We start from the raw sequence: 21,200 nt of genomic DNA on the forward strand, positions 1-21,200 counted from the left end.
AGAGAATGTGGGATCAATGAATGCTTCAAAACCCAACAGCTATGCAACTAACAACTAGGAAACAGCCAGGTCAAAGTGCTAAAAACGCATAATACAATTTAAACAATTCCTGGTGGTGTTTTTAATAATACCCCAACCTTTGAATGTGTAGGAATGCAGTTTTGTGAAATTAAGTTATATTTTCCAGGGTAGTATCAGTTGAGTTGGTCAAAAAAAAAGAAGAGATTTGATGCTTATTTGTTATTACTACCTGCGTTATACACCGTAACCAGCAGAGGGCAGTACGCACCAATCAAAGCCGACTTCCGGAAACAAAGAACGAGCGTAACGTCCAATCAAACAAGACTTCAATTTTAAATGGGAGACGATAGTTCCTTCTCCCCGAAACCCACAACAAACACCAAAAACTGACCCTGGTTCTTAGGACGTGGCTCCGTGTTACACGAAACTCACTTCCAGCTAACTTAGTCCGTGGATTTTGAGCTCCAACTGCCTCTCGTGAACAGCTGTTTCATGGGAACCCAGGAGGGAGAGAGAGGTAAGGCAGCCGAGACTCTGTGCTCCGGTCCGGAGAAAGCTAGCGACACGTAATGGTAACGCTAACTTAAAGCTAACGATAGCTACCAGGTTATCGTAGCTTCCCCGCTGTCAACGAGTCTGTCCGCATATGTGGTCAAATCCGTAGGTTTAACGTTAGAGATACGTTTCCATTCCACCGCTTATAGTTTGACGTCCTTTCATTAACATGTACGTACGTATGGGAACAGACCGAAGTAGCTACGTAAGCTAGCTAACGTTACTTGAGTCCGCCGGTGAAGTTGGTAATACACGTCACAGGGGGGGTTAAAGTTGAAGATGGCAGGTAACTGTCGACGGTAGTCTGCTAGTCGTTTCATCAGACAGTCGTTTTTGTTTCGGACTTAATGTAACGTCATCCGCCGGTGGTCTTTAACTGTACCGGTTAGCTAGTTCACTTACAGGTACTCTCTATACTGTCAGACTCAACACCCATTAGAAGAACGCGCAACAAACAAGATGCAACACTTAACATGAAAAAATAAACGTGTGGTAGCTGGCGTATATGAGACGGGGAGAGATGACTCCCCGCTCTCTCACTTAAGTTTGCCGCGGATTGAACATCAACACCCCTAGAGGAGATACCCGGAACCCGGAATAAAAAAATAAAAAAAATATATATATATATATATATATAATCCACTAAAATCATTCATGGCACACTGATGTCTCCTGTACTAAGGAACTATTTCAACTATTGTTTTTAATTGTTCTGTAGAAATACTGTCTAGATTATTTAATTCAACCTTCCGTTTAAAAGGACTGTACTTGTTGGGTTATTTATGAAGACTGTTGCATTCTTCTGCAGATTGGGTAGATGTGGCAAATGATCTCCTCAGCAAGTGTCCCATAAACTTAAGGCTGAGGAAACTGGCGGACTGTGATGCAAATGTTTTCATTGCACTGTACGAAAACATCTTGGGCGAGAAAATTCCAGGTAAGATCAAGCTGCAGAACAACCAAATGTCAATGCAAGTTAGTCAATCTATAGAAAAATAATGGGCAACTATTTAAAAAAAAGTGTCAGCCAAATATTCTGTTATTTTCCTTTTCTTTTTAATGTAACCAAATATTCCAAATGTCTAAAGATTTAGTTGGTCAGAACAGCTAAAGAGACCAAATTATTAATTGACTCAAATAGCAAATAATTAGCAGAGTAATTGATGATGAAACCATTATTTGTAGCCCTAACAAGGTCATTTCAAATCTGACTCACACAGCCAAATACAGTGAAGGTTAACAAGCTGAGGTTCTAGTTTAAAGCATGATCTCCTGAGTGTGCTTACTATGTCAGGAATGCTTCCTAAGACCCTTAAACATGCCATCATGAGACTGTTTAGATTGCTGAGCTCTTTCTTGCAAGAGCTAAAGTGAAGGCCCAACATATTCAAGGAAGTGTGTTGATGTATGGTGCTGCAAGTTTGGCATTGTGAGCATATCCAATGTTTCTGTGGTTTCCTACATGCTTTGGTTGCTCACATTAGGTGTGTATGTATCCGTTTAGATTACATTGCAGCGCCATGCAGTCAAGAGGATGATGTCCATAACGTTCAGTCTGTGATTGATTCGCTCTCCCTGGATTACCTCCAGATCAGTCTCTCACACATTACAGGTATGATACACATGTTCACTCTTTAAAACAAAGTCACATGCATGTATGAAGAGCTACTCTGATTAACTGCTTCATACATTATGTAATACTTTCGACTTGAGATTGTGGAAAATGTCACCGTCATGTCACTTTTTAGGGCTGCATGGCCAAATGTCTTTATTTCCTGAAAGGATAACCAGCAAACACAAAGACATTTATAATCCCCTTTATTCGTCAGCACTAAAACCGATGGGCACTGACGATGGGTGTGTGTTCACAGGAGAAAATGTTGTCAGGGGAGACAAAGAGTCTATCAAGAACCTCCTGGAAATCTTTGATGGCCTCCTGGAATATCTCAAGGAGGAGATAAGCACGGATTCACAGACTGGTGGTAGGTTTCATTTGTCACTTTTCCTTCATCAGCTTGACCGATAATAATACATTTTTATCTTTGGAGAAAAAAAATGTTTAAACACAAAATGGCTTTGCTTTATTATGTCAGAAATTGTTATATTTGAATCACATTGTATGGCTTTGTATTTTCAGAAATATTCTGCTTTAGTAACTTGAAAAAGCTGGTGTCATGCTAATGTTGATGAAAGATTATTAACACCAATGCATAACAAAATAAATGTTCTCAGTCTCTTGTGCTACTCCTTTTCATTGACTGAGACATAAGTCATAAGGTGAGAATGCCGGTATGTCCTTCAGCATGAAGAGGACATAATGTGTCCTAAACCTAGTTTAAGGCCAGTTGGAGCAGGATTTTTAGAGAACAGTCGGCTCTCTTCATTTGGCAGAACTGAGCATGTCTCTGTGTGAGTGAAACGTCCCTCCAACCGCTGCCAAACAGCAATTAGTAGTTAATGACTGTGGCTGCACTTACTGTGTGTCTTACTGTGTCTGCACAGTTTCTAGGCCTAATTAAATGTCCTGTACGTGCAGTAATGAATAGTGAGTACAATGAAGCCAACAGTGGTCTGTTTACAGTGTTGGAGGTGTTTGGGGCCGAACATGTTTATTCATCTGAACTGCGGTCACATTGTACACTGCGGTATTTATCTTCAGTGCCTCATAATGAGTTGTGCTTGTGCTTAGTAGTTGCTGTATTTAGATTTCAGGTTTACTTTTGTGCTCTAAACTACAAGATGTTTGTCAGACTTTTTACAGTGTTTTAGGTTTGTCTTTTTTTTTGCCCTCAACAGTGAATTTCCACAGTGTTTGACTCAGTGGAACAGTCTAGTTGTTGAAATAAAAGGTCATGTGGTTGTTCCTCTTTGAGGTCACGTTAGCAAGTATTGCTTTTTGTTGTCTTTTTTCTTTTTTACGGTTTGTTTAGTTTTAGTTTGTTTTTCCCCCTCTCCTTTGAGCTAATTACTACGGTTCCTTTCTTTTTTCAGAGGAACTGAGTGACAGTCTCAATGAGGATGTGCCTGATGAAACCAAGGAACCCACCAGCTGCGAAGCCACAGAGCACCAGGAGACTGAACTGGAGGGCGCATCATTGTCTTCCAGTGGAGAGTAAGTTTTTTTCCTGAGATGCACAACACATGATCGCCAAACACTAAGAGACAGACATTGAACTCAAGTTGAATTGCATTGGAGATAAATTAAGATTTTTGTGAGGTGAGGCCATAACTTGGTGCGTTCAAGTCAGTCAGTGCGATTCTTTGAAAATGACGTAGGTTATCATTGTGGGAAATAAGAGATGGTGTCGTGACCCCCTTTGACGGGATTGTGAAACCCAACAGATCATAGACAGAATTGATCATGAATAACATTTCTGATGTTAAATCTGTACTTAAATGTGTCCATCTGAATGCAACGTTGTAGCCCAAGAGCCTGTTCAATGTATTGTTAGTCACCGTCAATGCATTGGATTTTATGCACAAACCATTCCTTTGTGTACCGCTGCACACATACCTCAGTGTTGGCGGCAATCAGCTGATCACAAGTCCTGGTAGCTCCAGCAGCTCTGGTTCCAAACTGGTCAGACGAATAATAGAGCAGCAGGAATGCAACGCTGCCCTCAGGGGAAAAGCCAACAAAATCCAACGCTGTCCTCGTGAAGTAGTTTTTAATACTTTTAATACTATGGTGAGAACCCAGTAAAAGTCTTTTTCACACACAAATGAAATGTCCATAGTTTCTAAAGATAAACTGATGCAATTTATTCTAGCTTTTTATTTTCAAAATACAATTTTCCTCTAAAAACAAAGTTTCTAACATACAAATATCATTAAATTTGTGTGGTCAAAAAACAATGTGCCTCTCCCAAGTGTCTCACAAACAAATCACTCACACAGGTGCATTTAATCACTCGTTACCTCTGGATCCATGCGATATATAATGAGCACTCTACTCCACCAAGTGGTGGGAGGTTCAAACAAACAAAATGTATATATACATACAGTACATCTTACATTTACCACTAGAGTCTCATGGAAAAACCAACATGTTTTGTATAGTTCTCAAAAAGAATATACATGTGAAAATTCTGCCTTTATTTAATAATTGACAGTAGAGATTATAATTGGGAGAGAGGATCATATGATACATGTTTGTCAGATTCAAACTCGGGGCATCGCAGGTTAAAAAACCCTTGACTTTTACCGAGAAAAGGCAATGCATGAAGGAATACAAATGTCAAACAAAATAAAACGATACCAACTGTTCTTAATTGTTTCAGCTCCCCCATAAACCAAAATATTGCTGACGTATAGATTTGTTCCACTTGATGCGACCACGTCATTTATCTTAAGGGCAGATCCGGGTTGTACGGTCTGTTGACACAACAGCCAGTTAGGCTAACTTTCTAGCAGTAAATGTGTTGTTTAAATAATAAATGGGACAAAATCCACCTTTTTATGTGGATGCCTAATCAGTGTTGATGGTAAATGTAGTCAATTAAAGCAGTTGATTCCTTAGTGCGTAGCTGGATTGATGTAGAAAGCCCACATTAAATTCAATCACCATTTCACTAGAGGCAACTCAAAATAGCTTACAATAGCGTTAAATGACAGAAATACTCACTCAATGGTCGTCTGCCCTTTTCCCATATTTTCCTGCTGTTGGAGTGAAGAGTAAAACGTTCATGCTTAGTAATGCAGACACAGTCTGGGGGTTGGCGTCTATGATGGCATCTAACAACTACCCATGTTGTTATTCATGTCAGGAGAATGATTGTGTTTTTGTTGGCATCGCAGGGTAATTTGAGCAAAGGCTCCACCAGCTCAATTTGATGAATTCAGAGAAAATATATCAAAGTAAACATCAATCATTTGAATGTAAACTAATTGTGTGAACTTTTGGTAAATAATATCATGTCTTGTTGTTCAGATCCACTGGCCATTCCAGTAAACATTCCCTCCATACCTGGAATGCTGAGGAGACGGGATCAACTAGTGAGCTCATTGGGCTGGGAGTCTCTGCACGTACATTCACAGCCAAACCAGAAGGTAAGACGCACTAACTTACTTTGTTTGGGCAAAATACCTTCTTGTCTTTATATATACAGATCAATGGTTTTATCCCTCTGACTTTCCAGACATTTTTTGTTTTATGCACTGATTTAAAGGTTTTGGTTTAGTTGTTACAGTATACCTTCTCTGCAAACCATGGCATCTGCTCTGTCATTTATATTTTGATTAATTTATTATTACAGTAGTAATTTCTTTTTTTAAACATTTTCTCCGATCCCAGACCCAGCTTAGATCTGGAAAGCTCCTAAAATAGACATTTTGACATGCAAGACGAATGATTATGTCTTTGGACTGTAACCATTCGGCTACCAGGGTAGGTTTAAACTGTTACTGTAACCAACTATTTCAATAAATCGCATGATTTGTCCCTCCCCAAACCTCAGACGCAGTCACTGCCTCTGGTCCTCTGGAAGCCCAGGATGCTCCACTGACCGAACCGCTGCTCAGAGCCATCGCTCTGCAGCCACCCACTCAGAGCAACACCTCCTACAGACCCGACATGGACCCACGCTCACCCAGCAAATCCCCGACAGTTGTTGGCCTCAGCCAAGGGCACCCAGGGGAGAAAGCCGTTCCTGTCACTACAGAGGTAACTTCAATTGTTTCACCATCAACTGACCTCTTATTTGCATGCAATGACAGGACATGTAAACTTGGTTATCTGTCCAAAGTTCCAGAGGAAATGAGATATCTTACCTAACTACCAGCAATGCAAGACAGTCACACACAGGCACTTTAACATTCTAACACTTCCTCTTTTAGTGATGCCAGGACAATATAGGAAGGATTTGCATATGCTGACTGGTTCAAAATGGCATGGAGTAACTTCAGTAATCAGAATCACCTTTATTGGATTTATATATACTGTTTATACAGCAAGCAAGAGTCTCATTGACAGTGACGGATGATATGTACATATTTGAACATGTGTGCATTAAAAATGGTGAAATTATCATCTATAATGGCAGCACTGGATATTTTGATAGTGTATGACTGATTTAACTTTTCATCGGGGTGATGGCCTGTGGGAAGCTCAGGTGTTTTACTTTTCAGGCTTCCTGAGTTTAAAAACAATGCTGTATTAACAATCAGCTACCACACCTCTAAAGGGCCATTCCATTTGATAGCCTTTTGATTGTCTGCTGTCTATTAATTAGCTTGGAAGAGACACATTCCTAGAGGTGAACCTGCTCTATGAGTCAACTTCTTAAATGGCCTACAGCTACAACCAACCACACCCTCACTGTGTGTGAGTCAGATTTCGTTTGGATTATTTTGTGTACATAAACCAAACCCTGATCTGGAACAAAGATGTCAACACACTAGCAGTTCTTTTGAAAGTATTTTAGGAAGTTGAATACGAGTCTGCACACTAAGCCACTAATAGTTAAAGTCTATAGCATGATGATTTAAGAATACTGAGATTGTGTCCTGAATCTGGCTTTTGAGTAATTATGCTTAGGAGTTTAGTCTTGACCAAGTTCTGGTTTTTAACCGTCCACTCATCATTAAAAGCCTATTGGTTGACTAAAAACAGACAATGTACTTCAGGCCTGCTTCTATAACAGTGCACACAACAACATCCTCCCAGCTCAAATAAACTTGGTTGGGCTATCACAGTGTCAATATGTTCTAGAAGTCTTGTGTCTGGTGATCTACGGTTTCTCTTGTGAGTGATTTTAAAGTAAAATTATTTTTTTAACATGTGCCCCTCTCTAGTTAAATGGTAATGGTTTCTATTTCACAGGCATTGTCTTGCTCTTTTCCCCCTCTCACTTTGTTTCTCACGTTCTTCTCACACAGACTTCTGAACCACTAGCTGAGAGAGTTGTTACCAATGGACTACAGACTCCTCCTCCTTTCCAGTCTCCAGGTGAGTGAAATAAATGTACCTTTCATTGTTATTCAGATCAGGAACTCAAGTAGTTTAATGCTTGGTTTCTTGATGATGGGATTCCAGCCTGCTTGCACTTGATTGGATCGATGGTTATTAAGTTAATGTTGGAGTTGACAATGGTAGGGCAGTTACACATTGTACTATACTTCCCCATCAGAGTGAGCTGTAACTTTGGTCTCCATGTCATGGTTTGCTCAATTTCCAGCTGCGAGTGAGAAGTCTTTGTCCAGTCAGCAAAGAGCCAGGACAGAAATAGAGGGAGAGACGCTAGAGGTAAGGGAGAATAACAAACACGTTGGATGTGATCCTAAAAAATATGATCACATCGTTTTCTATTTTCCATTAGCTCATTTGCATTCTGTGTTATACTTTATGCTAATCAAATTCACTGGATTCACTCTTTGTCTAATTTCAGCCAACAAACGGGGGTCCCAGGAGGGTTTTATTCCGCACCAAGCCAGATGTGCTCTTCCTCACCCTGCAGGATGAGATGGCAGCCACAACCCCTTCTCTCACTGAGGAGGAAGAGCAAGATGAGGAAGGTCCAAGTTATACACCAAGACAACTGGACAGAAGGATAGCTCACAACGATAGGACAGGCCTTCGGTAAGACGGTAGGAAGCTACCGAATAAGGACAATGTGGTAATTCTTACTTTTCTGACTGTCTAACTATCTCTGCTGTATGTTGTCTTTGTAATCATCGTCCTGCACAGAAACAGGTTCGGGGAGGAAGTTTTGCCGGAGCCTCTGTCCTATTGCAGACAGAGGAACAAGAAAGCAGAAGAGGAGCTGCATCACATATCTGAAAACCTCTCCCATCGACTCGAGGAACTCGATCAGGTGTGTTATAGATAAGGTCTCACCATATTTTCATGAATGTTTTCAAGCCAAAGTAAGTTTTTCATCTGCTCTCTATTTTCTAAATGGAAGTTCATGTGATTATGTTCAGCTAAGTGCAGTTTGCTTTATTTCAACAGTATATAAATACATATTTGTATTTGCGTAATATCACTTTTACATTTGAAACATTTGTTATTCCTCTAGATGCTCAAACGAGTTCTGGATGAAAGTGGAGAGTCCAGTGAAGTCAGAGAAGAGGACAAGCAATCCCACCACAGTGACAGCGTCATGGAGTGTCGCAGGGCTGCCAGACAGCACACTGGTAAATACACTTTATATCTAAGTAAACAGTTTCAATACTCACTAAAAATAAATGTATTGACTTGTAACATTTATTAGTTTTAGGAATACCTGACGCTGAATCCACCCACCGGACGCGCTCCTTATCCCCCTCTCCTCCGCGGGTCCATCGCTCCCTCCAGGGACGGTCAGAAGACGCCATGGCAGAGGCCTGGAGTCTGGACGCTGGGAGGCAAACAAACCTCACAACTCCTGATTATTCGAGGCGAAGAGAGCTACACCACAGACCGTCTCACCGAAAACATAGCAAGGTATGACCATGGTTACTATTTTCTTTAGAGCTTTTCCTTTAAATATACCATATAGGCAGTTTTATTTATAGAGCAGAGCATACACAGAGGTATGTTCAAAGTTTTATAATATGGAAAATACTGACAACTGCTGTTTTTAAAGGTGCTATACAAATAAAGTTATTATTATTATTATTAAAGCTGAAGTTATTGATTTGTTAGATTTTCTAGCCTTAAAATGATTACGATTGGGACATGATGCCAACCAGTAACAAAGTTTGCTAGCCAAGTTGGCGTTTTCACAGGGGTTGCAAATACAAAAAATAAAATAGATACACCAAGACATTGTGTACTTGCATTTATGTTATCACTCAAATAATTATCTCAGTTGAAACAAAAAAAAATTCTGATTAAATGAATTTGCTTCCGCTCTTATTTCTATTCATGTCTTGTTTCTATGAAGTAAAAATGAGTCTTCTTTCAGCATCTGGAGAATCAGGCCTATGAGGAGGAGTTGGAAAGATATGAAGACAAAGAACGGGCAGATCTAGACAAGGCACGCCTCAAAGCTCAGGAAGCCGTAAGTCATTAGTATGATGTCTAGTGTAATGAGTACATAAGGACCTCGCACTTCCCCTCTTTCTCTACAGCACATCCCTGTTTGAGACATCAAGCAGAGCTTTGTCTGTCTGTCATATTGATATAATCTTCATCACATGATTTTAAAGGAATGACTTTCTCAATATTAAGTCCTCTTCCCAGTATTCCCAAGGGATCTCATGTGATATAGAAATCCTTCCCCCAACCCACACAAACAAGCAAACTTTTGTTTGCACCGTTTCAGTTTGAATATGCATAGTTTGTGTCTACTAACTCTGCTTGTCCACAGTTGCTTAGTTCTTAACTTTATGTGGAAATTAGTGACAATTTACCGGTAAAATGTTACTGTTACCAAGATATTACACAGGCAATAATAGAAATAGTGACCTGATTGTCACACAGTTTACATCACAATGATTTAAATACTTAACATTGTAAAACAAATCACAACCTTGAGATTATAGAAGTGATGCACAATCCTGTAATCATATCCGCTTATGCAGATGTACTTGCTTCACTAATAAAATTAATTTTGTGAAAGTAATTTGTTCTGGTGGGTATTAAGAATAAAATGCACAATTATTCATAACACAGTAAAGACTTTAGGGTGTATCCAAAGAAACTTCCAATATTCAATTTTATCTATATCTATAATTTAAAAAAAAGCACCTTAATGGTATGTTCGCTGTTTTCTCTTTTAACTGACCTTTTAATCTGTAAACACCAATTTACTTCAAAGTCGGCATAAACTTGATGCATGTGTGCGTGTGTGTGTGTAGGAGCGTCAGTACAGAGAGGCCATACTAAGGGATGTTTCTGAAGCCCCAAGACTGTCCCCAGCTAGAACAAAGGCCCAGCATAGCTCACAACGTAACGCACAAACCACAGTGGGACGGAGACGGCAGGAGGCCCCAAGGAAAGCTCCATCAAGTAGGTTAAGACTTGTTTATTTTAACAAATCAAACTTCTCCAACTGCTTCATAATGATCTACATATTAACAAAAAAAAACAAAAAAAAAACCTTACCTATAGCTATCTGATCATAGCTTTTGGACAAAAGCGTCTGCTAAATGACCTAAATGTAAATATCTGTAACTGTCCTGATTCCCACTTTCAGAAAGTCAATCACATCCAAGACAGAGTTGACACTTGGCTCTTCGGGTCTCTAATGAGAAGTGGGGCTCTGAGAAGGAGGATTCAGAAGTACTTGTGTTATTAAGATGTGATGACTGGGCTTTGGCATTAACGTACGAAGTTTGTTCTTGGGCCGCACGATTGCCTTTTTCAGTTCCTGGCGTGCCTTTTTCAGGCTTGCCTTATTCAGGCTTGCCTTATTAATATTCAAAGCTTCAGGCTGGTTTGCCCACTTGCGTTGATAACTGCAAAAGTAGCAGCTCTGGTAGACTATGATGTAAGGACCGAAAGTGCTTTTTCTACAGAGGCACTTTCTGTCACACTTTGGGCAGTTCTTCATCAGCTCCATGATGGCCTCCTCTTCAACAATGTGCTGCAGAGTTGGTCTGTTGCAGGGCAGAAAGGATAACGACACTCGTTATATGCAGTAACTGACCTGGGTATAAGGAAGCTCTGAAGTCATACTGTATCACAGAACTGTTTGCATTTATCTTGACACCTGGTTTACTTGGGCAACACATTAGGGAAAGTGGTTAAAGTTATTTGTTGACTTACTTCTCCATAGTTGCAGTGCACGTCTCAGGTACGTTTACTTGGATGCCTGTGAATTAATATAGCTACCGTCAGTAAATTTATCTTTTTAGTTGAAAGGAGTACATTGGGTTTTTTTCCAGCGTGCATGCGGTTCGTTTTCAAAATAGTGTCAAATGCGGAACTTCTTTTAAAACGCAAAGGAAAAACGTCCCTGTTTTTAGCAAGACCATTGTCGTGTAAACATAGCCTCAGTTTGCCTGCCAAAAATGGATGCAGACGTTCCCTTGATCAACTGTTTTCACACGAATGCCTGACTCTTCCACGTCTTAAGCCCTGACAATGTAGTTTTCTGATTGTCTGCATTGCATCAACATTACATTTCCTCAACCATAGAACTTCTGTTTTACTATGTATAAATGCAACTGTGCTATTCAGTGCCACAGATCGGCTGTTTTGGGTCAGACTTTAGCGGTTTATGGAAGCGATAGATAAAAGAAAAGGAAAATGTGTGATTATAGCAGCAACAGCAAAATGCCCTTCAATGTGATAAACGCGTGCTCATGGACACAGAGAGATACACAACTTCTTGCAGTCTTGCAGACTTTCAGAAAACGTGAAGGCCTGAAGAAGGAAGATACATTTCACAAATGTGTTTATATAATATAATTTATGTAAATACGTTTTATATCTAAGTAAATTGTATTATCAGCATATGTTTTGAATTAAGTATGAACTGCAGACAGCAGCCATAAACTGACCTCTGACTCAGACTTAATAGGAGGAAAGGCAGGATTAGACTGCCCTTTGTTATGCATTTTATATGGCATTGCCATCATAAACGAGCTATGAAGACGAAAAGTTACCCTCGCCTACACATCATGTACAGCATATAGACATATGCTGCAGGAAGTTCTGTGTTTGGGGGAAATGCAGTGCCAAAGGAGAGCTTTCATTTGAGCTGGTGTTGATGTTTTCAGGTGAGATTTAATTTTGCTGTCCAGCGGCCAGCGCCATGCACCGTAGTTAATATTCACCGACTATGGATAAGTACCTCACAGCTAACAATAGGTCCGTCCCCTGGTGCGTTAGCGTTGTTTTGGACGACAGAGTTGAGTTAATGAGCAGTTAGCTATTAGCTAAAGCATCACGTTACCTCTGCTCCCGCGTCTGGCTTCTCGTCTCTCGGAACAGCTGTAGGTGTTTGTAGAGATGAACGTTTGACACGGAGAAGCCTGTCTCCCTTTGTTGAAGCAGACTGGTTCTTCTTCTTCAGTGTTTTACGACAGTTGGCATCCTACAAATTGCATTACCGCCACACTGCTTCGAACTGTGTCGACGCTCCTAGCAAATCTCTGTTATCACGTGACCCAATGAAACACCGGAAGTGAGGTGACTTTTTTTTCAAACTTTATTTCAGATCACAATTTCCGTACATTTCAATTTGAAAAACACATCTTTTAAAAATAATTTAAGGAAAAAACATTTGATCTTGTTAACACATTAACAAGATAAAATAAAATAAAATAATCACAGGGGTTGACATTTCAACAAAGGTGCTTTAAGCGTGTAAAAATAACACAGGATTGTAACTTAAAGAGCAAGAGACTTTAACATTGTTTGGAAGTGAGGTGACTGATTTGAATCTTTGGCGCTGCTTCATTCGTTATGAGACGCAAAATGCTCGCGCTCTTTCACAGCACAAACCATATCAATCTAAATCATGTTTCAAGCAATTATAATTAGTATCAGGACAACACATTTAAACATTTTATTAGTAAACTGGTCAAAGTGTAACACTTTCATGTGTGGACAATGATTCTCAGAATGAACACACAGCTGCTTAAGACTGACTTGATTGCTTTAGTATTGGAACTTGAATCAACAAGATGTGTGAATCATTTGGTAGTTTGTGGCTGCTATAATTGCTGCTGACCACTAGATGTCACTGCTATGGTCTGTCTTTGAGGGTTTGGAGCTTCGGGTCTCTTTTCGGAAGAAGCCTCAAAAGTTTCACAAAGCCTTCTCAGCCCATCTCTAGATGTGGTGACCTTCGCTGCACACAACTGCACTCAAGCCTACCGCTGGTTGGATTTTGATTTTTTATGTATTCAAGGTGTTACGGTACAGGTGCTTGGAACGGCCAAAAAAGGAGCGAAGAATATTTAATTTTTTTATTTAAAAGGAAGCGCCAAAGTCAATCATCAAATAATCATCTTAGACCTGTCATAAAAACCGTTCCTGCATAGGGTAGCTTACATTTCCAATACATTCCTTTTCATGATGACCGAGACTCTGCCCATGTTAAATTTCAAGTGATTTTACAGTACAGATTTTATTTAATTAAAGGGAAATTTTGCTAAAATTACACAACAATTCATAATTTCCTCAAATTCAACCCTGTCATCAATTGATGTTTTTATGGATCACCACTTTTGCTTGGAAGTGCCGTACGCTTCTTTCAGAGCCAATTTTGTGCGTAAACAAAGGTTGAGTGAGACCCCTGGTTTGTGTCCTCTCTCCAGTGAAGGTGAAGGAGAATGATCTCCTCCCTGTGCTCCTGGAGGAGTTGCCCCACCTGCACATCTCCCCCCACGCCCTGGGCCAGATGTGGGAGCAGCAGATGCAGCAGGTGGACAGACTCCACGCCCTGTCATCCCCTCATAGCCAACGTCACAGCAAACTCTCCAGCCAGGTAGGACTCTGTGGCCACTCCAAGTCTGCTATGTGCAGTAAACGTGCCTGACTTTGGTGTCCGTGCCCTCTAAAATCTGGATTGTATGATTTGGTGTATGGATTGATGGATGAACATGTAAACGCCGGTTTGTCTGTCAGGTGGAAGAAGCACAGAGGAAACATGACCTGCTGGTGGAAATCAAGCGCAAAGACCAGGAACACAACAGGCGTCTGGTAAGCATTAACACATAAACATAACTTCAGAAGGTCCCTTCAAATCTAGTCACTTTATCAACAACAGTTACAATGGATGTTCAGAGTCTGATCACATTTTCATAAGCATGTAAACAACTCTCGGCACAAAATGGCGTGTACCCACATGCAGTCAGACTTCACCTGCTTGTGCGGGGCAAGCAGTGTTTGTCGTATAAAGCTGGCCAGTTGCTAATAAAGCTGTTTCTCTTCCAGAGGGACTTCAAAGAGGGGATCCAGCAGCAGAAGTCGACCCAGAACAGACTGAAGGAACAAAGGCAGCAGATAGCTCGCGCCAAGAAGTACCACAGCGACTACCATGTCCAGCACCGTGCCCGCCTGATGAGGGCACGCACCAAGGAGGAGAGGGTGGGTAGTGAAGGGAGGCCATTCATAAATTTGCACTCCATTTCTAGGACTAAGGCAGCGACTATTACTTACAACTACAAACTTCTTTTCTTTTTTGACCAATAGTTCAGTTCCCAACCCAAACAGATTAAATATTCAAATAAATTAAACAGAAAAAAAGCAGCAAATGTTGGGGAATTTTGGCTCCCACAAACTACAAGGACTCAATGGACTTGAGGTTGTTGACATTGTCTATATCTTCTGAAGCCTGGACCTGATCAGGCAAATTAAAAGTTTTCATATTTTAATATGTGTGGGTGTTTGAGAAGATCAAGAGCTGTAGACGAATTTAATTGGCTATTCAGTAATATGTTAATTATCACAGTAAAGACAATGTGATTGTCGGGTCAGAGTCTTTTGGGTGACGTTAGGTTGCTTGTCTGTTTAGATGTTTCGACAGCTGTTTGAGGAGGGTTTGGAGGTCCAGAAAGTGCGGTTGAGAGAGCAAAGAGCCTACGCCAGGGATCAGCGTCTGGAACATCAGAAACGACACCAGGACCACATCAAGTCCATGGAGAACTACTACAAAGACCAAGTAGGACTTACACACTATATAAGAACCAAGAACACACACATATGTATATTATTTGTATCGTTTTAAATGAACTTTAAAATCTACTCATAAATTCCAGTGGAGCTATAATGTGCTTCCTCTCTTTCAGTTTTCACTACTTGCCGAAAAACTTGCCCAAGAGCGGCAGGAGATCCAAGTTAGGAAAAAAGCTCAAGAAAAGGTAAGCCTTTCACTTATTAATGCTTTCACAAGCCGTGCATTTTAAGTCTTCTGATTAGACGTCTCTGGACGGACTGACAACATGTGCATCAAATCGCTTGCAACCATTGTTTGTTAGGTAACCGCTGGTAGTTCACGCCCACTCGCACATCTTGCTTCTTTTTTGTAGCTGGAGCATCCGGGCACGATGCACCACGTCGCCATGTTGGTTCACGTTTCCAAGACGTCCTGCTTTCTTTACACAGCTACGTTTGAAATACCCACCTCCACGAGATACCGGCTTTTTTTTTCTTTTAAGGATGTGGGAGTTGCGCGTCAAAAGCTCAGGTGCAATGCATCCTGGTACATGTAGGCACTGCCGGGATCATCTGTATATGGCATCTGTCAGTCCGTCTATAGATATGGATGCAGTTCTTTGACCACTACCATTCACGTTGTTTTGCAGGCTCTGCTGAAGATGAAGCGAGAGCTGCGTTCCAGGATGGAGCGTGAAATTGGCAAGCTGCAGAAGATCATCGTCCAGAACGACGAGGACGACCACTTCCAGGATCTGGAGGTCCAAAGGCTGCGCAATCGGGTCCAGGTGGCTTCCTTCCAGTACAACACCAGCTATCTGCACTGACCCGGGAGGCGAGACACACCACCCAATCAAGGCTGGATTTCCATCAGAGGGACATTCTGCAGAAGACTTTTGTTTCTCACAACTAAGGGTACGATATTCTGACTGCTGAACAGCACAGTCTCCTCGACATCTTCCCTCAGAATTTTGCACAAAAGAGGAAATTAACATTATATGGACTTATGCAAGTTCTGGCGATTTGATAAACTGAACACACAACAAAATGTAGCTGTTAGCTAATTTAGCTAACTTCCTCTCACTTAAGCAGCTATGAACTTACCACCTTGGACCAAGTCCTCCTCTTCCATGGGTGTTAATACTTGATCATTTAGACTGTTTTTAAATGTCTCCCTCAGTCTGTGTGCTGATGTTGTAGCAAACAACTAGTTAACGTGTTCTTCCTCTTGCCAAATAGGGATAAGTTAACAAGCATGAACGTCCCACAGAGATTTTAACTTCCATTTTTCCCCTTATATGTGCTTCCTTTTAAGATTTAATCATGACAATTTATTATTTATTTTTTAACTTTAATGTTTGATTTTTTTAATTAACCTGGTATTGTGCTGTCTGATCACCAGGTGCGATGATAATCAGTCTTTCATCAGACTTCTCCTTTGATTGTTTTCACTCTCAACCTGAACTACTCATAGTTTCAAACAAAAAGGTTGCAATGTTAAAACACTGTCCACTTATATTGTATCTAATGAGCTCACAAATGCCCTGTTATTCATGCATTAAATGTCTGGGCTCACTCATCCCTTTGAGGCTGGAATGGGTCACTGTTAAATGATTCAAGTTATTTGGATGAGGTGCAGGTTACTGTTTTAGCATTTTATTCAGGTTTAAGGCTGAACCTAATAAACAAGATCAAAGTATCAAAAACAAAGTCACTGAGTAAATCCTGTAATGAAGCTGTTCCGTCTGTAGGACGACAAACCAACAGGAAGGATGAAATCTAACCCTTTGCATTCACATCGAGTCAAGGAAAGAAACTCCGTTTATACACAACTATTATCAAAATGCAAGTCTGACCTCCTCCACGTGTGATGGCATTTGATCACAATGCATCCTGCATTACCTGAATAACTCATCCTGATACAGATCGCATGTTCATCACAGGTGTAAACAGGGTCTTGAGCTTAACAACCTACAGTGAACAAGAGTCATTACAATGCTGCTTGAAAAGTCTAAGTAGCTGCACATTGTGAAAATATATATAAGCATATGGATGGAAACTGATCCAAAGATTGACATCAAGTAAGACTTGGAAAAAAAAAATGTCCTTTGAAAGAAAAGAAGAGTTCATCTTTCCTCAGGGAACCAGCTCTGCATTTACAAGCATTGTTGTAACCGCTCCACTGACTTAACAGGAATAACAGAAACGCCTCACTAGAACTCCGTTTTACCTATGCAGCTATGGTTCTGATCCATGTGTAACAAATCCACAACAAACGACAGCTTTGATACAGTCGAGAATTATCAGAAATCCATTCCTGCTTCAAGCTAATCTTAGGATTGTTGTTACTGCTTGGCTGACTTGGTCCATCCACGTGCTGGATTTTTTCCATTCATCTGGCAACCGCTATCATCATCATCATCATCATCATCATCTGGCAGGTTAGTCCATTCAAAGCGGCTTTCACAGAAAGTGCAAAGCTGGTTAACCACGATCTTTAGTCCTGTGACGCGTTTTCTAACTCTGCATTGTTTGTTGCATTCCCGGCATGACCTGAACAGCTGAAGGATGCACTTTTCATCGACGATGAACTCTGACGAGCTGAGGGAGTCAGAACAGATGCACGAATCACAGCCAGCTCTTTTAACTGATTGAGGAAATCTTAATGAGGAAGGTTACAAAAGTTGTTATTGGGATTATCGGCATACCTCCCCAAATCCACAAGGTGGCGTCCGTCGCCCACACTTAACGTAGTGATGAATTCTTCATCCTCCTCTTCTTTAATATCTGTGCATGGATCCATTTAAAAAGTATCTGTTAATACTTCACTTTTCATGTTGATTTGCTTGCAATCTTTGTTTTGTTTTTGCTGGACAAGGACTTTGCTAAAGTGAAAGCGACTCACCTCTATTTTCTTTATTTTCTGACTGGTTGGTTGTCATCATCTCGTCTTGGCTCTTCAGTTTTTGACAAGCAGCATCTATATTCCCTGACTCCTTAAAAATGGGGCCCAGCAGCACACTTAGTTAAAACAGGCTGATAATTTAATCTATGTAGCACATTTCATACACAATAAAACAGATATTCTAATTTAAAAAGATTAAATTAAAATCTATCTGCTTGATCAGCTAGTGGGATCACATCAAAGTGATAGGGCCGTGTGAAGGTTTTCAGCTGCAAGCAGGAACTAAACTCAAAGCGGCCGAGTTTACAATCATGCATGCATATTTTAAAAAAAGTCAACACTTTGACTTGCTGTGTACATTGTGTTGCATCATGAAACAGCAGCACGGTTAGACATCAACCATAAAGTGTATGCAAGCAATAAAAGTAGGATATCCTCCAGGAAAAGTAAAAATGATGGATAATTTTACCTGTATCACACATTACGTATGCATATGGTTGATGTCTTCTACTATGTGCTTTAAATAAAATTCTCCGAGTGGAATGGGAGCCAGAGCCTCCAGCTTTGAAGCTCCTCTCCTCCTCTTTGATAATGCTTATAGTTAGGACTGGCTCAGGCAGCTCCTTGTTATATTAGTTAACAGGTGTGTCAGAGCCACATTTACCTTTTCATTTTCAGATGACTGGACAGAAGGAGCAGCGCGAGTTTCCTGCTGAACTTCTTCAGGTGAACTCATTGTAAAGTGTCCCGATGCACACTTTCACTTCATCGACAGACCAGAAAGAAGCAGAGAGGTACACATTCAATTCTACCTCCACGTTCGTGTATTTTGGCAGGTTGTGGGATTAATGTCACACCAATATTCATCATTTCATTATAATTCAAAATGGCAAAGTCAGAGACAAGCTACAATGTGAATGTAATCAAAGCCAAAGTAATGTTAGCAATCTTTCATTTTAGTAAAAGTAGTCTTGCATTCAAAACTTAACTAAAGTACGAAATTATTTGCATCAAAATATACTTCCAAAAGTACTTATTGCAGAATTATTTCAGAATAATACACTACTGGATTATAATTGGTGGTGAATGTTTATTTTCATGTTGCAGCTGCTAAAAGTGGAGCTAATTTTGACTGCGTAATATATTGCTGGATATCATAATCCTTAATAATACATCATCATTTATGAGCTGGTTTATACTTTGCATTGTAAATCTAAATAGGTTAAGTAACTGAAACTGATGTTGTAAAACAAAAGTCCCGTCAGTGGAGTAAAAAGTACAATATTTCCCTCTGAGACATAGTAAAAATAAGTACTTAGTTACCATCCACAACTGGTAAGTGGTAGTATAAATGAAACATAACCACATGAACACACCCTCTCACCAGGTTTGGGTTGAAGAGCTCCTGGACAGCTCGGGTCTTTTCTCTGACTTGGTCTGAAGATAACTGATGTACAACCGTTAAACGATGGCGTCTTCAGGCCTCCACACTGTGCTTTATTGGCGGTGGTTGTAGTTCACACCACAGCGAGCTGAGACACGGACCTGACCTGCAGAATAAAAAACATCTGTCATTAAATTCATTTTAAAAGGTGCTATTGACAACATTGACTAGATGTCGCACTCGATGTCACTACATTGTAAAAAATGTTAAACCACAAAAACATCCTTTGGCACTTCCAGTCTGCTTCCTTGATTTGGTGTTTGGATGAGAATCTATGTGATATGTAAATATGCAGATAGATAGATAGACTAGTGTTTAAAATATGTTTAGTAGTGTAACGTTACTGCACAGTTTTTGAAATCCTAACAACATGCCTCATTGTGATGATGTATACAAACACAAAATGCCATACTCTTTCGGTCTAGCTGTTACACACTAAGGTCTGAGCTCCAGGTAAAACATATAATCATAGCTCTGTAAGCTAACGTTATGGGTCTGGCTTCCCCAAGAGACGAACATGCACTGGTTTTGTGGATGCTGATGCCTTTTCGCAAAATGAACCGATTGAAACCGGTGATAAAATGACGTTAGATAGTGTCGTGCACGACAGTGTAACCGTTAGATTCCGACACGACAGCTAAAAAAAAAGATATGTTAACGTTACACGACTGTTAGCCGTTAGCTTCCCGTTAGTTAACGAAATACACTAGCTAGCTAGCAGTTACCGACACTGTCGTGGAACTGCTAGCTAGCTAGCTTTAACGATATCTTACCGGTCACGAAGAAAAGTAGCCACCTCGCCGTGGCTTTTCAGTCTTTGAAAGTCCTTCTGCTGAGTCCAACGACCAAACGCTGAACCAATGTTCACTCTGGCCTTGCCCCTCCTTTTGTCATTTAGCACTTGGGACAGGTACCGAAATGCCGCCCGCTTACCGTCAAACTCAGCCATTATTCCGTTTTTTTTCCACACTAACTGGCAACCCCAAAGTTTTGACCCCCGACGCAGAGATACCACGTGATACTAACGTCGTTATTCAATTGGCTCACAAGAAGCCACAGCCAAACATCTACACGACGGTACACAAAACATTAATTACGGACCGACACATTTTTTAATAATGATTAAGTCACAATCAAAACATTTTTTTCACGAGAAGTGAATCTTTTCATTCTGCACCACCCTTAAAGCTCTGTGTATGTATTGTTTTTTAATTATTCGTTTACATAAAAATGTTATCAATATGACCTTTAATGTGTTGCCACTTCGTTATTGCTGCACCGATGCTTATTCTCGTCTTACTTCAGTTGGCCTTCCTCCGATCCGACTCTCTTCTTCTTCGTGGGACATTTGGCAGGAACCGACTTTTGGAACGTTTTTATCCGCAATATATTTGTTTTTCACAGCGTGATGGCGTCACGTCCGGTACGGAGGCTGATAAATTCACGCTCCTCGCTATGCTCGTTTATTAGCGACAATACAGTAGCTGATTTCATCCACGGCCCCTTACATCTCGTATTAATAAGCATGATCAGATCTCCATATGTTAATTGGTGGAGCGGACTGACTTGTCAAGGGAAAATCTATTAGCTACTGCTAACATTTGCAGTTTTTATTTTGCAGGGAAGGATTAGGGAACTTTCAACTTGCTGAGTAAATCACCTTGCTAAACTGCAACAATAAAACCAGTGATATAGCAACGCTATACTAAGTACATCTTGCTGCTAGACAACTTTCAGTAGAAACA

The 21,200-nt window shown here is 40.4% G+C and overlaps 3 protein-coding genes and 1 long non-coding RNA gene across 7 annotated transcripts in view; 2 read left to right on the forward strand and 2 right to left on the reverse strand.

Annotated features, from left to right (window-relative positions):
* ten1 (TEN1 subunit of CST complex) overlaps window positions 1-21,200 on the forward strand; it is a 233,303-nt gene that overhangs the window by 75,159 nt on the left and 136,944 nt on the right. The gene's annotated exons all lie outside the window — the stretch shown is intronic.
* LOC311010974 (centrosomal protein of 95 kDa-like) lies at window positions 348-16,816 on the forward strand. Of its 2 annotated transcripts, none has more exons than XM_084005649.1 (21): window positions 348-538; window positions 1,385-1,513; window positions 2,081-2,188; window positions 2,448-2,558; window positions 3,568-3,688; window positions 5,507-5,625; window positions 6,033-6,238; window positions 7,453-7,522; window positions 7,752-7,819; window positions 7,962-8,152; window positions 8,261-8,387; window positions 8,592-8,709; window positions 8,787-8,998; window positions 9,462-9,557; window positions 10,357-10,507; window positions 13,768-13,937; window positions 14,078-14,152; window positions 14,387-14,539; window positions 14,967-15,113; window positions 15,241-15,312; window positions 15,757-16,816. In XM_084005649.1, the coding sequence occupies exons 1-21, from the start codon at window positions 514-516 to the stop codon at window positions 15,931-15,933; spliced, it is 2,646 nt and encodes an 881-aa protein (XP_083861775.1). In that variant the 5' UTR covers window positions 348-513; the 3' UTR covers window positions 15,934-16,816. The 2 variants fall into 2 exon arrangements, with proteins under 2 accessions (XP_083861775.1, XP_083861776.1); XM_084005650.1 differs by having other exon boundaries at window positions 8,267-8,387.
* LOC311010976 lies at window positions 10,544-12,612 on the reverse strand. Its single transcript, XR_014596847.1, has 3 exons — window positions 12,399-12,612; window positions 11,267-11,312; window positions 10,544-11,097 (listed from the first exon to the last, which is right to left on the reverse strand). It is a non-coding gene; the product is annotated as an uncharacterized lncRNA (long non-coding RNA).
* On the reverse strand, window positions 16,741-20,619 carry LOC311010975 (uncharacterized protein). 3 transcript variants are annotated; one of them, XM_084005653.1, is made up of 6 exons: window positions 20,229-20,619; window positions 19,396-19,561; window positions 18,676-18,774; window positions 18,012-18,099; window positions 17,815-17,893; window positions 16,741-17,707 (listed from the first exon to the last, which is right to left on the reverse strand). In XM_084005653.1, exons 3-6 carry the CDS (start codon window positions 18,745-18,747, stop codon window positions 17,452-17,454), a joined length of 495 nt encoding a protein of 164 aa, XP_083861779.1. In that variant the 5' UTR covers window positions 18,748-18,774; window positions 19,396-19,561; window positions 20,229-20,619; the 3' UTR covers window positions 16,741-17,451. The 3 variants fall into 3 exon arrangements, with proteins under 3 accessions (XP_083861779.1, XP_083861778.1, XP_083861777.1); XM_084005652.1 differs by having other exon boundaries at window positions 18,012-18,102; window positions 19,388-19,561; window positions 20,229-20,615; XM_084005651.1 differs by having other exon boundaries at window positions 18,012-18,102; window positions 20,229-20,614.

Source organism: Eutrigla gurnardus, assembly GCF_963514095.1.
Source record: "Eutrigla gurnardus genome assembly, chromosome: 3".
In the NCBI taxonomy this organism is placed as follows: Eukaryota; Metazoa; Chordata; class Actinopteri; order Perciformes; family Triglidae; genus Eutrigla; species Eutrigla gurnardus.

Bases quoted from the DNA above. Each gene is read 5' to 3' on its own strand.
- LOC311010974 (XM_084005649.1), top strand. From the start codon at position 514: ATGGGAACCCAGGAGGGAGAGAGAG. The intron at 1,514-2,080 runs GTAAGATCAAGC...GTATCCGTTTAG, and splicing joins CTTGGGCGAGAAAATTCCAG to ATTACATTGCAGCGCCATGC. The intron at 15,313-15,756 runs GTAAGCCTTTCA...GTTGTTTTGCAG, and splicing joins GGAAAAAAGCTCAAGAAAAG to GCTCTGCTGAAGATGAAGCG.
- LOC311010975 (XM_084005652.1), bottom strand. From the start codon at position 18,747: ATGAGTTCACCTGAAGAAGTTCAGCAGGAAACTCGCGCTGCTCCTTCT. The intron at 17,894-18,011 runs GTGAGTCGCTTT...ATCCATGCACAG, and splicing joins AGAAAATAAAGAAAATAGAG to ATATTAAAGAAGAGGAGGAT. The intron at 17,708-17,814 runs GTATGCCGATAA...TGACTCCCTCAG, and splicing joins CACCTTGTGGATTTGGGGAG to CTCGTCAGAGTTCATCGTCG.